General features: G+C 39.4%; 1 protein-coding gene across 7 annotated transcripts in view; it reads right to left on the reverse strand.

Moving 5' to 3' along the window:
• The window catches only part of G2E3 (G2/M-phase specific E3 ubiquitin protein ligase), a 72664-nt gene extending 56991 nt beyond the window's left edge, over positions 1-15673 (reverse strand). For 2 of the 7 annotated variants that reach the window (XM_006063757.3, XM_025271542.2), the window contains exon 1: positions 15025-15140. Coding sequence is in view for 3 of the 7 variants with exons in the window: in XM_006063756.3 (XP_006063818.1) it covers positions 15025-15095 (71 nt within the window). In the remaining 4 variants the exon portion in view is untranslated. Of the gene's footprint in view, positions 1-11393; positions 11536-15024; positions 15208-15238 lie in introns of those variants that run through there. The other 5 variants (XM_025271539.2, XM_025271540.2, XM_006063756.3 and 2 more) reach the window with 5 other exon arrangements.
• Positions 15674-16665: the final 992 nt, after the last annotated feature.

Below are 16665 nucleotides of genomic sequence, written 5' to 3' on the forward strand. Positions count from 1 at the left end.
AATATTTCATTGTGTATATGTACCACAGCTTTCTTATCCATTCATCTGCCAATGGACATCTAGGTTGCTTCAATGACCTAGCTATTGTAAAAAGTGCTCTGAAGAACATTGGGGTGCCACTGTCTCTTTCAATTCTGGTTTCCTCGGTGTGTGTGCCCAGCAGTGGGAATCCTGGATCATGTGGCAGCTCTATTTCCAGTTTTCTAAGGAATCTCCACACTGTTCTCCATAGTGGCGGTACTAGTTTGCACTCCCACCAACAGTGTAAGAGGGTTCCCTTTTCTCCACACCCTCTCCATAATTTATTGTTTGTAGACTTTTTTGATAGCAGCCATTCTGACTGGTGTGAGATGGTACCTCACTGTGGTTTTGATTTGCATTTCTGATAATGAGTGATGTTGAGCATCTTTTCATGTGTTTGTTAGCCATCTGTATGTCTTCTTTGGAGAAATGTCTGTTTGGTTCTTTGGCTCATTTTTCGATTGGGTCATTTATTTTTCTCAAACTGAGCTGCATGAGCTGCTTTTGAGATTAATTCTTTTGTCAGTTGCTTCATTTGCTATTATTTTTTCCCATTCTGAAGGCTGTCTTTTCACCTTGCTTAGAGTTTCCTTTGTCGTGCAAAAGCTTTTAAGTTTAACTAGGTCCCATTTCTCATTTTTGCTTTTATTTCCATTACTCTGGGGGTGGGTCATAGAGGATCCTGCTGTGATTTATGTCAGAGAGTGTTTTGCCTATGTTTTTCTCTAGGAGTTTTATAGTTTCTGATCTTACATTTAGAGCTTTAATCCACAAAATGGTTATTTTTATGAATGTGAATTTCACTTTGATAAAAAAAGTTAAATGGACACCTACCATATGATAGGTAGATAGGCAAGCAAGAGAAATGAAGGTATATGTTCACTGTACACAAATGTTCACAGCTGCCTTATCTGTAATAGCCAAAAACTATAAACAACCTAAATCTCCATCAACAGACAACTGATAAAACAAATTTTGGAATATTAATATAATGAATACATGTACTAAAACTCATTGAACTATATTCTTAAAATGGGTGAATTTTATTTTATACAATTATACTACCAGACGGATGTTTAAAAGTTAACAACCACCATTTAAAAAAAATAAAGATATTTATTTAAATTAAAGGAAAAGCACTACGTAAGATGCTTTTAAGCCACCTCTCCATCCTAACAAGAGCTGAAAAGACAAATCAATATTTCTTGTCTCTGTAAGAGAGGTAATGGCAAACCACTGCCCTCTGAGACTGGAAAGAGGTGAACACAGGGAATCACAGCTTACCTGAGCAAAGTTACCAGCTGAAACTGCTGTGGGATCCAGTATCCAGGAAGGAAAACCTACACTATAACTGACTAATTGCTGGAGGCTCAGTGTGGACAACTTTGAGAGTTAAAAACTCAAGGGGCATACAATCACAGGGCCCCTCACCATTATCACCAGGAATGCAACCAGAAGTCCACAGTAAATATCAGAGAAAAATTCCCTTATGACTGGCAAGGCGAGGGTAAACTACCATTTTTAAATACATTAAAGCACTCTGTTCTTTCTTCCCTCAGGGGAAACTAGTGCATGCTAAGTTGCTTCAATTGTGTCCAACTCTTTGCAACCCCATGGACTGTGGCCCACCAGGTTCCACTGTCCATGGGATTCCCAAGGCAAGAATACTGGAGTGGGTTGCCATGCCCTTCTCCAGGGGATCTTCCTGACCCAGGGATCGGACCCATGTCTCCTGGGGCACTTGCAATGCAGGAGGATTCTTTTAATGCTAAGCCACCGGAGAAGCCCATTTTTAAATACACCAAAGCACTCTGTTCTTCTTAATAAGGCCTTCCCTCAGGAGAAACTAATTAGCCAGAGCCTAACCTGCTAGTGTATTATCAGAGCCTAAATGACCAGGAAAAGAAAAATATTAATACCAAACTCCACCATACTCTAGCCATCCTGTCCCATGGAAAAGGGGAGAAGAAAACTAAGTTATTGTAAACTTCACAGTCCAGAGGCATAGCCTTAAAAAGAATGAGACTTAATCACAGAACTAGAAAACACTTCCCTTCTACATCTTACCACCTTGTTACTAATGACTTATTTACAGCAATTCCTTGTATTCAGTACCTCATATCTAGCTATCAAGAAAAAAATTACAAGACATATCAAAGAGCTAAATGCACATTTTGAAAAGGCAGAGCAAACATCAGAACCAGACAAGGCAGGCATGTTGATAGATTTATCAAAACAAGATTTTTTAAAACTCTTCATTTTGTATTGGGGTATAGCCAATTAACAATGTTGTGATAGTTTTAGGTGAACAGCAAAGGGACTGAGCCATATATATACACATATCCATTCTCCCCCAAACTCCCCTCCCATTAGGGCTGCCACATAACATTGAGCAGAGTTCCATGTGTTATACAGTAAGTCCTTATTGGTTATCCATTTTAAATATAGCAGTGTGTACATGTCCATCCCAAACTCCCCAACTATCCCTTCCCATTGCCCACCCTCTTCCACCCCGCCCCCAAACCAAAAGTTCCACCCCAGAACCAAAAGTTAGTTTTCTAGTCTATGAGTCTCTTTCTGTTTTGTAAGGTCATTTTTATTATTTCTTTTTAGATTCCAATATAAGGGATGTCATATATTACTTCTCCTTCTCTGACCTACTTCACTCAGTATGACAATCTCTAGATCCATCCATGTTGCTACAAATGGCATTATTTCATTCTTTTTAATGGCTGGGTAATATTCTAGTGTACTTATGTACCACATCATCTTTATCCATTCCTATTAGAACAAAGAATTTGAAATAACTATGAGTGACATGCTAAGGGCTCTAATGGATACAGTAGGCAATATACAAGATCAGATAGGTAATGTAAACAGAGAAACAGAAATCCTAAAAAAGAACCAGAAAGAAATGCTAGAGATCAAAAATGCTAATGGAAATGAAGAATGTCTTTGGTAGAATAACTAACTAGTTCAGTAAGTCCCCCACATATGAACAAGTTCCATTCTGAGAGTGTGTTCCTAAGTCCAATAAAGTTAGCCCAGGTAACCAACTAACACAATCAGTAATATAGTACTGTACTGCAGAAGGCTTAAAATATTTCACACAAATGACACATAAAAAATAAACAGACATGAAAAATAAAAATTTTGAATCTTACAGTACAGTACAACAACTGGCACACAGGAGATGGCATCAAGTGAGCTGGCAAGACGAGTTACTGACTAGAGGAGGAAGAGGAAGTGGTAGGTGGTAGAGCTGAAGGATCACCAGCAGTAGGAGATGGAGGGCAAGCTGCAATTTCACTCATGCCTGACATTGATGGCACAGGTTCTGGTTCCTTGGTGGATTCAATTCTATCTACCCTCTTGAAAAAATTATTCAGTGATGCCTGGGTAGTAGCTCTTCTTTTCTCATCATAGATGACATGGTTTTAGCACTGGGCTGCATTCTGAACAGCGGCTACAACCTTCATGTACTGTTCTACATTTGGGGTCTGTGCCTTAAAAACTAACAGTGCTTCCTCAAATCAAGAAAATTCTCTTGCCATTTCCTGTGTTATGAATTCTTCAGTTACTTCTTCCTCTTGTCTCTCTCGGTCCTTTCTCTTGGCCTCTATTTATTTCATCATGCCTTCATTAGTAAGCTGCAGTTCAGTGCAATCATCCTCTTACAGATTTAGCTCTAACGTCTTGCTAAGGGTCAATGTGCTGCAGAAGACTTCTTTGGACTCCTTATTCACCTTCTCAAATACATGAAAATCGTGAACAAACTACAGGCAAAGGTTCCTCCAAACCCCATTTATGGTGACGACTGTAATTTCATGCCAAGCAAAGTCAATGTTTTTTATGGCCTTGTAGATGCTACAGTCTTTTCAGAACTGTCACAAGGTTGTTCCTGATTCATCACCCACCTTTACTGCCTGACAAGAAGTGTGATGTAAATATTTCTTGAAAGTTGCTATAACTCCCTGGTCCACAGGCTGGATGAGTGACAAAATATTTGGTGGCAGATGCACTCCTTTGATGGTAGGATGAAGTCAGTCATGAATGAGGGGTGGCCTGGAGCACTGTTGAGTAGCGAAAGAATGTTGAAGGGGTATGTGCTTCTTCAAGCAGTATTTCTCTATCTCCAGGATTAAGTGGTGGAAGAATCAGTCCTGGAAAATGGCCTATGTAACCTAGGCTTTGGGGTTACTATTCCACATAACAGGAAGAGAGCCCTTGGCTATGTTTTTAAGGGCTCTTAGGTTCTCTGAATGATAAACTGAATGATAAGAGAATTTTCAGCTTCGTATCGCCAGAAGCACTGACACCAAACAACAGAGTTAGCCTATTTTTTGGCTGCTTTACTGCCTGGCATCACTTTTCTTTCTTACTGATATAACTTCGGTTTGGCATCTTCTTCCAGTACAGTCTGGTCTCATCCACAAGATACCTACTCAGGTAAACACGCATCTTCATCAATAATTTCTTAAAGTATTTCAGGAAATTAATGGGCAACTAGTTTATCTGCACTCACCACCTCGCCACTTACTTTTACTCTATGAAGGCTGGCTCTAGCCTCAAACTGATGAATCCAGCCAAGGCGGCATTAAAAGATGCTATCTGATTCTTCACTCAGTTTCTTCTTCAAGTCTTCATAAAGGCATTGAGCTTCCTGTTGAATCAACATTAAGCTGAGAGGGACTTGACACTGACACTGATCCTGCAGCCACACACAGAGAAGTTTCTCCATCACTTTTCCATGCTTCTTTGATATTATTGTCAACATCACTGGCATAGTAGACTTCACCTGTTCCATGACCCTGTTTTTGTTTCTTAGAATCATGCCTGGTTAAATAATTCATGTTATAAGAATGTGCAATATCTGCCATCTTTTCACCTTGCTCCACTCTTTCAATTATTTTCACTTTTGTTTCCATCATTATTGCTTTCTGCTATAGTACCAGCTTAGCAGTACTTAGTAGTACCAGCTACATCATCACTGCTTTAACACTCCAGACATCCTGGGCTTGAAATAAAAATACTGTCTTCTATACATTCAGTTCAGTTCAGTTCAGTTGCTCAGTCACGTCCAATTCTTTGCAACCCCATGGACTGCAGCACGCCAGGTCTCCCTGTCCATCACCAACTCCCAGAGTTTACTCAAACTCGGGTCCATCCAGTTGGTGATGCCATCAAACTATCTCATCCTCTGTCGTCCCCTTCTCCTCCAGCCTTCAATCTTTCCTAGCATCAGGGTCTTTTCTAATGAGTCAGTTCTTCACATCAGGTGACCAAAGTATTGGAGTTTCAGCTGCAGCATCAATCCTTCCAGTGAATATTCAGGACTGATTTCCTTTAAGATGGACTGGTTGGATCTCCTTGCAGTCCAAGGGTCTCTCAAGAGACTTCTCCAACACCACAGTTCAAAAGCATCAATTCTTCAGCACTCAGCTTTCTTTATAGTCCAGCTCTCACATCCATACCTGACTACTGGAAAAACCATAGCTTTGACTAGACAGATCTTTGTCAGCAAAGTAACGTCTCTGCCTTTTAATACGCCATCTAGGTTGGTCATAACTTTTCTTCCAAGGAGCAAGCGTCTTTTAATTTCATGGCTGCAGTCACCATCTGCACTGATTTTGCAGCCCCCCAAAATAAAATCTCACTGTTTCCACCATTCTCCCATCTATTGCCACGAAGTGATGGGACCAGATGTCATGATCTCAGTTTTCTGAATGTTGAGTACATTACTGTACAGTAAAACACTATACCTTTTCAACAAAGGTCCATATGGTCAAAGCTATGGTTTTTCCACTGGTCATGTATGGATGTGAGAGTTAGACCATAAAGAACTCCGAGTGCTGAATAACTGATGTGTTACAATTGTGGTACAGGAGAAGATGCTTGAGACTCCCCTGGACTGCAAGGAGATCAAATCAGTCAATCCTAAAGAAAATCAGTCCTGAATTTTCATTGGAAGTACTAATGCTGAAGCTGAAGCTCCAATACTCTGGCCACCTACCTGATGGGAAGAGCCGACTCACTGGAAAAGACCCTGATGCTGGGGAAGACTGAAGGCGAAAGCAGAAGACGGTGGCAGAGGATGACTGGTTAGAGAGCATCACTGACTCAATGGACACGAATCGGAGCAAACTCCAGGAGATAGTGAAGGACAGAGGAGCCTGCAGTCCACAGAGTCAAAGAGTTGGATATGACCAAGCAACTGAACAACAACAACAAAACTATACAAAAGCACAACCATTTGTAGGGGATGCACACATGTGACAACGTATGCCACACACATAATATGTGACTGGACATGCAAACACACATTCCAATCTTTGAAAATTCACAACTTTAAACTTTATACATAGGGGACTTATTGCAGATGGGACAAGGCTGAGGAAAGACCTCTAAAAACTTAAAAATATCTGAACAGAAACTTTGAAAACTAAAAAGCAAAGAGGACAAAAACCAAGACAAAACAAAACAAAAATAAAAAGAGAATATCCAAGGACTGTGAGATAACCACAGAAAGCATAACAAAAGTTCTTGGACTACCAGAAGAAGATAGAAAGTAACAGAAGTAACATTTGAAACAATAACAAAGTAATGCAGACACCAGACAAAAGATCCAGGAAGTTGCAGAACTCCAAGCAGGGTAACTGCCAAAAAACTACACCTACACATATTATTTCAAACTACAGAAAATTAAAGATAAAGAATAAAACTCCTGAAAAAAGTTACAGGGGAAAATAATCTTACCTAATAGATAAACAAGAGTAGGGATTACATCCAATTTCTCCTCAGAAACTACGCAAGTAAAGAGAGGAGTAATATTTAAAGGAGAAATATTTCAAGTATTGGGGGGCAGGGAGGGGAGGGAAAAAAAGCCTAGAATTCTGTATCCTGTGAAATTATCTTTAGAAATGAAAGAGAAATAAAGACTTTCTTAAACAAAAATTGGTGGAATATGTTGCCAGTAGACCTGCCTTTCAAGGTATGTTATGAGAAGCTCTTGAAAGAGAAGGAAAATGATATAGGTCAGAAATTCACATCTATATAAAGAAAAGAAGTTTCCAGGAATAAGTAAAAATAAAATGAAAACTTCTATATGCTCAATTAAAACCACAGAGTGGAGCTAAATATATGAACAAAGAACAAGGGCAACAAATAGAAAACAGTAACAAATATGGTAGAATTAACAAATATTTATATGAATTAATATTTATTAATTCATCCATATTAATAATCATTTTGAATGCCAATGGTCTAAATGCATCAACTAGAAGACAGATTTGTCACCGTAGATTAAAAAATAAGACCTAAGTATATGTTATCTCAATACCCACTTTAAACATAGATTAAAAGCAAATGGATGGAGGGATTTCCCTGAAGTTCTGTGGTTAAGAATCTGCTCTTCCACTGCAGGGAGCAAGTGGAGCATGTGTTTGATCTCTGGCCAGGGAACTAAACTTTCAAGAACCCTGTGGCATTGAAAAAAAAAAAAAAAAAAAATATATATATATATATATATATATATAGCAATACTATGAACAACTCTGGGCTTCCCAGGTGGCGCTAGTGGTAAAGAACCCACCTGCCAATGCAGGAGATGCAGATTCCATCCCTGGGTCGAGAAGATTCCCTGGTGAAGGGAATGGCAACCCACTCCAATAGTCCAGTATTCTTGCCTGGAGAATTCCATGGACAGAGGAACCTGGCAGACTACAGTCCATGGGGTCACAAAGAGTTGGACACAACTGAGAGACTAACACATACATGAACAACTCTACAGCCATAAATTTGATAATTTGATAAGCTGGATGAAAGTGAAAGTTGCTCAGTTGTGTCTGACTTTTTGGACCCCATGGACTCCATGGAATTCTCCAGGCCAGAATACTAGAGTGGGTAGTCTTTCCCTTCTCCAGGATATCTTCCCAACCCAGGGATTGAACCTAGGTCTCCTGCACTGCATGTGGATTCTTTACCAGCTGAGCCACAAGGGAAGCCCAAGAATACTGGAGTGGGTAGCCTATCCCTTCTCCAGAGGATCATCCCAACCCAGGAGTCAAACAGGGGTCTCCTGCATTGCAGGCAAATTCTTTATCAACTGAGCTATCAGGGAAGCCCCATAAAACAAACCAATTCTTTGAAAAACACAACTTTTGCTGAAACACAATAAAAAATAAACAATCTGAATATAACTGTATTAAAGAAACTGAATCAATAATTAGTAACCTTTCAAAACAGAAAGCACCAGGCCCAGATGGGTCACTATAAAATTCTATCAAACATTTAAGGAGAAATTATACCAATTCTCTACAATATCTTTAGGAGTGGGACTACTTCCAATTTACTCCATTAGGCCAGCATGTACCTAATAGCAAAAAAAAAAAAAAAAAAAAAAACAACGACATCACAAAAGAAAAAAACACAAACTCATGAATACAGATGCCACAATAAAATATTAGCTAATCAAATCAAACAATGTATAAAAAGAATTATATACCACAGCCAAGCAGGATTTACCTCAGTTATGCAGTCATGCATCTTGGTATTTAACCAAAAGAGATAAAAATTTATGTTCACAACAAAACTTTCACAGAGATGCTTACAGCTTGGAAACAGTTAAAATGTCCTTCAGTAGATGAACAGATAAACTATGGTACACCTAGACAACAGAATATTACTTAATGCTAATTGCTGGGAGAAGTATCAACAACCTCAAATACGCAGATGATACCAGTCTAATGGCAGAAAGTGAAGTGGAACTAAAGAGCCTCTTGATGAAGGTGAAAAAGGAGAGTAAAAAGGTGGTTTAAAAGTCAACATTCAAAAATGAAGAACATGACAGCTGGTCCCATCACATCATGGCAAACAGAAGGGGAGTAAGTGGAAGCAGTGTCAGATTTTCTTTTCTTGGGCTCCAAAATCACTGCAGATGGTGACTGCAGTCATGAAATTAAAACTGGATCCTTGGAAGGAAAGCTATGACAAACCTAGACAGTGTATTAAAAAGCAAAGACATCACTTTGCTGACAAAGGCCCATAGAATCAAAGCTATGGCATTTTCAGTAGCCTTGTACAGACCTGAGAGCTGGACTATAAAGAAGACTGAGTGCTGAAGAATTGATGCTTTCGAACTGCGGTCCTGGAGAAGACTCTTGATAGTTTCTTGGACTGCAAGGAGATCAAACTAGTCAATCCTAAAGGACATCAACCCTGAATACTCATTGGAAGGACTGATGCTAAATCTGAAGCTCCAATACTTTGGCTGCTTGATGCAGAGCTGACTCATTGGAAAAGACCCTGATGTTGGGAAAAACTGAGGGCAAGAGGAGGAGGAGGCAGCAGAGGTTGAAATGATTAGATAGGATTACCACCTCAATGGACATGAACGTGAGCAAATGCTGGGAGATAATGAAGGACAGGGAAGCCTGGAATGCTGCAGTCCATGGGGTCTCAAAGAATTGGACATGACTTAGCAACTGAACAACAACAAAGGTGAAATAGTTGATAAAGAATCCACCTGCCAATGTAGGAGACACAAGAGACAAGAGTTCGATCCACAGGTTGGGAAGATCCCCAGAGTAGGAAATGGCAGGCCACTCCAGTATTCTTGCCTAAAAAATTCTATGGACAGAGGAGCCTGGAGGGCTACAGTCCATGGGGTTGTAAAGAGCCAAAATGACTGAGTAAGCAGGCACAGAATGTATAACATCAAGTTGTGGGTGCTGTGTAGTCACTAAGTTGTATTGACCTCTGTGTGACCCCCATGGATTGTAGCCCTCCAGGCTCCTCTGTCCATGGGATTTCCCAGGCAAGAATACTGGAGTGGGTTTCCATTTCCTCCTCCAGGGGATCTTCCCAACACAGGGATGGAGCCCACACCTACTGCACTGGCAGGTGAATTCTTTATCACTGAGGCACCATGGAAGGAAAAAAATTAATAACTGGGTTCTTGCCCTAGTGAGAACTGTGGAATTATGTGAGATTTAGAGCAGGACTCAATTTCCTTATGGGAAATTTATTACCTTGCAGGGTCATAAGATCCTAAAGAATCTGTTAAGCTATATAAACTGTAAAGCACTATATAATCCTGAAGTATCCTTATGATGACTAAGATTATGGGACAGACTTGAAAAACAAAAACATCCAACCATGCCCAGCATAATGATCAATAAATATTTACTAAATAAATAAAGGATTTCCCTGGTGGCTCAGATGGTAAAGCGTCTGAATAAAAATATTTTACTTTAGAATCATTGCAAAGGAAGTTATAGGAAAAATGGATCAATAAAACTGACCATGAGATATTCTTCAATGAAAAACTCCACACCAGTTTTAAACCAATTCCACAGTGAATAAGCCCCAAATATTTCAAAACTACAAAGCCTACTACTACTACAAATACCATTCATTTGTAAGAGAAATTTCAATAGCAGCATTCCAGAAAAATAGATAAATTCGAAAATCTGAGACCAAAAAAAGTTGTTTGATGTTAGGCTACTGGAAGCACTACAGAAAAAGAGGCATAAAAAATATAAAACCCAGGCAAAACTTAGTATTTAGTTTGGGTTTAACTCTCTTAAGAGTTAACATAAGCTTACATACTAAGAGAGACACCCACCAGTGCTTCCCTCAGTAATTTTAATATTCTTCTGTGGCTCAGCTAGTAAAGAATCCACCTGCAATGCAGGAGACCTGGGTTCGATCCCTGGGCTGGGAAGATCCCCTGGAGAAGGGAAAGGCTACCCACTCCAGTATTCTGGCTAGAGAATTCCACGGACTGTATAGTCCATGGGGTGGCACAGACATGACTGACTTTCACTTGACAAACAAAATACCAATTAACGTGGACACTGGCATTATTGTAAAAAGTTGTAATTGAAGGTAGTTGAAGTTTCCCTTTGTATACAAACATATCATCACATGGCATGAACTACAGACTTTACCTTGTGTCAATGTAAGCTCATCAATTGTAACAAATGTACCACACTAAAGGGGAATGTTTATAATGGGAGAGACTATGCATGTGTGGGGAAGGCGGTACATGGGAAATCTCTATCATCTTCCCCTCAATTTTGCTGTGAACTAAAACTGCTCTTTGGCTTTCCTAGGTGGCTGAGTGGTAAAGAATCTGCCTGCCAATACAAGAGACACAGGTTTGATCCTTGGGTCAGGAAGATCGGCTGCAGGAGGCAAGAGATTTCTTGCCTGGGAAATCTCATGGACAGGGGAACCTGGCAGGCTACAGTCCATGGGGTTGCAAAAGAGTCAGATACGATTTAGCAACTAAACAACAACAAAATTGCTCTTACAAAAATCCAGTCTTTAAAAAGGAAAAGCAATTAAGTTATAAGTTTATATTGACTTACTTCACAGCTAGTCCTCCGGGAATAGGTTTTCCTTCCGTCCCTCTCTATATACTGGCTCTCAATGTCCATTGTTCATGTTTCTTCATCATTTCATTGTCATCTCAGAATGTAACGACCTTTCCACCTTGGTTCTCAACAGTCTCTGGATATCCCAATTCCAAAATTCAAGAAATGATGTGAATGGTCTAGCTGCATCAGTCATTCAGCTCTGATTCAAATAACTACTTTGGCTGGAGAAGGTATGTGGGATCATATGCTCTTAAGTCCAAACCTTTACTCTCTGGTCATCAGAATGATGTGCCTATAACACTGACAGGTTTCTAAAGAAAAGGCTGTGGGCAATGAAGTCAGGTAACAATCTTACCTGTTTAAACCACAAAGGAAAGGCAAACTTTTCTGTTTTTAATTTCCCAATATTCTCTTAATTTAGAACTGAATTAATGTAGAAGTGATCATCTGTGTACAAATGAGGCTAATTCTCTGTTATAAAGTTATTTTTTAAATTACACTTAAAATATATCTTATAATAAAAAAAATCCTGCATGGAAGGAAATTAAATGCAAAAAAAAACAAAATAAAAATTTTTTTAAAGTTACTAAATCTTTTGTTGCCTCAGTTTTTTCACCTTAATATAGGGATAATAAGAAAATGGCTCTAAAGGTTAAATGAGAAATATGTATAAAGCATTCAGAGTTCTGTGAATATTAGCAAATACTGCTCTTAAAGAAATTTTTAAAAATCTTAAATTTTTTCCCATATAAAATGTCTTCTAATTCTACAACTTCAATACTTATTTTTCCATAGTTGTGTAATTTACAAACTATATGATATCACTAAAATCTCTACCACAGCTACACAGAATTATATTCTGTCATCTTTCAATTTTTAACTTTTTCAGCTTAATAAGACATAATGTGTTAAAATTTTTAAAATAATAAGCACCCCCTGAACACACAGTTTCAGACTATAAAGATACTGTTCTGAACCTAGAACTGCAGATATAAAGACAAAAGAAGACAAGAGCTATTTTGTTTACAACTAAACCATGCACTGAGGGCTTCCCACTGATAAAGAATCTGCCTGCCAGTGCAGGAGATTCGAGAGTCTTGAGTTTGATCCCGGGGCTGGGAAGATGCCTGGAGTAAGAAATGGTAACCTACTCCAGTATTCTTGCCTGGAAAATCCCAAGGACAGAGGAGCCTGGTGGGCTCCATGGGATCACAAAGAGTTAGACACAATTGAGCACGCTAGCACATATACAAACTGCACTGAGGAAGAAGCACTTCACTGGCTAAGTCTAGGAAGGTACCTGAAACCTACTAGGTCAAATTTTAAGGAGAAATATAAAAGGTCAATGACTAACTGCACAAATATGATAGAAGAGATCTGGAGTATTGTGGTAATACCACAGAACATCACAGGATGGAAAAGAATGGCAGAAAATTATGAGGATAATTCTTAAAAAGAGGTTGGAACCAGATTGAGAAGGTTTTTGGGAAAAAAAAAAAAAAGCTAAGAAATTTGAAATATATATATGGTAGATGATGAGAGGCCATCAGAAATTTTTTAAAGAGCAACATTTGGAAGGAGAGATTGCAGATAGAGGTAGGAAGCATTACAATAAATCAATCAGTAAGAAGTATAAAATTTCTAACAAAATCTAGTTTTTGTCCTAGTTTGAACATTTTACTAGTTGTATGAGAACAAACTGCTAAAACCTTCATAGGCTAAGTTTTCTTATCTGAAAAAAATAGTAAATATTACAACGCTATTTTGAAGATTAACGACATAATGTACGTATAATGCTTAGAGTAACTCGATATCATAGCAGATGCAAGTATCATTCACTATGTACCACACACTATTCTAAGATTTTAATGTGTTTAATTCATTTGATTCTCACAATAGTCCTACCAGATAGATATTGCTATTATCTCCACTATAACTGAGGGAATTTAAGCACTGAAAGGTTAAGGAACTAACAGCCTTAGGGTCAGACAGCTACCAAGTCACAAGAACAGAATTTAAATGCAAGCAATCTGGCTCCACTTTCATGACCTTAACCAACATATTACAATGCTTCTCTAAGAGAGACCAAGTCAGTGTTTTTAAAATATTCATCAAAATTTCTAACCTTCAAATTAAATTTACAGAACACTATCCTCCAGATTTATGGGATTATAATTTCTGAGATTTGAAATACAGGAATCAGCACTTAACAAATCCTTCAAGGTAATGGGTACACAATAAAAATTGAAATCCACTGATTCAGGTAGATACAGCAAAAAAAAAAACAAAGAGTCCAGGTAAGGAAAAGGAACAGAAAATGTAGAGATGAATTCTACAGGGGAAATTACTATTTGCTGGTGGCTTATAATAAGTAGAATCATAAGATCTGAATTAAGCAAACCTTAACAAAGTACAGCTAATGTCTTGCTGCAGTCTTACATTAATTTTTAAATTTTAATTACCATAACTACTGAATATTTACATTTATTTTTCCTGGCTAATAATGAAACAAAAGTTCATTAGCAGGGACGGAGGAGTAGGAGTAGCCAGCACTGGACAAAGGGATATTTATTCTGAAAAAGCCCTACTTTTTAAAAGAAACTTATACATTTATATGGTATGATACCTTGATGTTAAAATCTTAGAAGAAGCATAAAATATCTGATCCTATAAAGCAACACAAAATTTGTCTGACAGTTTTCAACAAGCCAAGATATAAAATTTCTACACATTTAAATGCTTACTTATAGTTTACAAGTAGGGTACACATTTAAACTATTCCAGAAGGCATGGCTTTGTTGGGAGGTTAGACAGAATTGATTTTTGAGGCAGTCGGTCATTAATAATAAGTAAAATAAAAACCCAAAACAAAACCTGATGTCAGAAAATTTAGTACTTTCGAAATGACTCCACAACAACCCAATCGGCCAATGAATGACGGGGATGAAAAGGCAGGTCTGTGGAACTAAACCTTATCCCTATTGTTAGCAAACTAACACCCTTGTGACTCACCGCTGTTACCATACAGCCAATTTAAATAAGCAAGAGTCTCAGATTTTTGCGGTACATGAAAAATATCCGGGTTTTGAATACAAAGGATACTCAGATTTCAATTTAAATCCCCACCAGGTATTTCAAAGACTGCCAATTTCCTGCGGTCCACTGTAAGAAAGACTACTCCTTTTAGAAGGAACGTAGAACATTTCTTCATTCTAAACCTGCTCCCAACCTTCCACCTTTAATAAACGAAGATTCTTTTGGGTATGGTAATACTTCAGCAATAACTACTGCTGAAGCTGCAGTACTTGAGCCTATTTGGCGGAAATACTGAATTGCAATTACCAGAAAGACGACAGTTTAAAGTTTCGGGGGCGGTCGGGCCGCCGAATCCCCAGTATTCTAGAGCTGGGGTGTGTACGCCATCTGTTTGCAGCGCTGACCCGGGAGAGGCTCCCCCTGCGCCAACTTCCAAAGTCCTCACGTCCGGCCCCACTACAAGACACCTCAAAGGCTCTCCGAGGCCCCCGCTGTACTGTCCGGTCTCCCCGACCCCCTGACCCATCCGACGGTCCTGCTTCTCTCCTTGGAATATACCATTTCTTGCTGTTCCACATCCACTCACCGAGGCGCACTGGGCAGAAGTTCCAGAGAGGCCGTGTCACTTTTCCCTTCCCGCGCTGCGCCACACGCCATCCTCGAGCTGCTACACCAAACGGCCCACACAATTCAAATTCGCCCACTTCCGCCCGCAAGCCGGAAGGAACGCTCAGCCCCGCCCCAGGGGCCCGCGGTGACGCGAAGTCGCGGAAGGAAGAGGCACGTCCCTGTTTTAATACCTCGCGTTGGCGTCAGTTTCTTTTGTATCTCCCTGCTTAGGTCTGAAGAGAAGTGACGGAGCGGGATTGGTATTTCTGCCCGGTGGCTCGTGAGTGCTCTCTCGTTTCTGAAATGGATTGAGACGTGCTGAATTTTCTTCCCTTCAAGGACGTGAAGTGACTCAGTCATGTCCGACTCTTTGCGACCCTGTGGACTGGCTCTTACATCCACGGGATTCTCCAGACAAGAATACTGGAGTGGGTTGCCGTTTCCTTCTCCAGGGTATCTTCCCGACCCAGGGATTGAACCCGGGTCTCCCGCATTGTAGGCAGACGCTTTATCGTCTGAGTCACCGGGGAATCTGCGTAGTTTCTCCTTTCGTTTCAAGGAAAGAACTAACCAAGCGAGCCCGGATGTTTACTCCTCGCCTCGCGTACGCACCAGCTGCAACCAGAAGTGAAAAAACAAACCCTCCACGTCCTTAGTACGGAATTTCTCTAGGTCTCCTGAGACTTGCCTCGGCACCGTCAGGACCTCTTTCCACACTCTGTTTGAGGAAGACAAAAAGCCAATCAGAGGGAGAGAGAGAATACATATAAGATTTTTAAAATAAGACTATATAGTCAGGTTTTGTTTTAATGTTTGTCCCTTGAGTTTTTGTTAACCACTCCTTCTTTAGGATGCTTAATGAGTACTTCAGTTTCTTCCACCAAAATGTTGACAGTTATCACCAGCAACCCTGCCATCAGTCCAATGAGATTAATTTCTCATCAGCAGTGGAGAGTCCGTTAAAGTCACTGACATTTTTTTTCATAGGACTAGTCAGGCTTAATGTATAATTACCTAGGGCTAGCGTTTACTGAATGGAATATCAAGTTATTTGCATATTTAAACTGTTACTCCCTTTTTCTCCCCAGAGTGAATTAGGTGAATTTGAATACAAACCCTATTCAAGTAATGCTATAGCATTTCATGAAGAAAGAAGATCTGCAATATGTACCCACTGACTATTTCAGGGAGCCTGAGTAGATCCAGACTTAAGAACTTTTTAAAGAAAGTATTCACTACAGGACATACTTTAATCTAACAAAACTGGATATTCTGGTGCTAATAAATTTTTTAAATTAACTGAAATATATTGATGTGAATATTGTGCTGCCACACAACCCCAAAACTAATTTTCTTTTCTTGGATTAGCAAAAATTAAAATGATTTACAACATCCAGTACTAGGAGGGTGTAGTAGTAAATTGTACATATGGATCTCCTGGGAGCATACACTGATACAACTCTTGGAAAAATAACTCTTTGACCAACACTTCTCTACATTGGGGTTCTCCTGTAGAAATATACTGAAGCTCTAATACTTTGGCCACCTGATGCAAAGAGTTGACTTACTGGACATGGATGTGAGCAAATCCAGGAAATAATGGAGGACAGGGAAGCCT

The sequence above is a fragment of the Bubalus bubalis genome, chromosome 20, assembly GCF_019923935.1.
Source record: "Bubalus bubalis isolate 160015118507 breed Murrah chromosome 20, NDDB_SH_1, whole genome shotgun sequence".
NCBI lineage: Eukaryota > Metazoa > Chordata > Mammalia > Artiodactyla > Bovidae > Bubalus > Bubalus bubalis.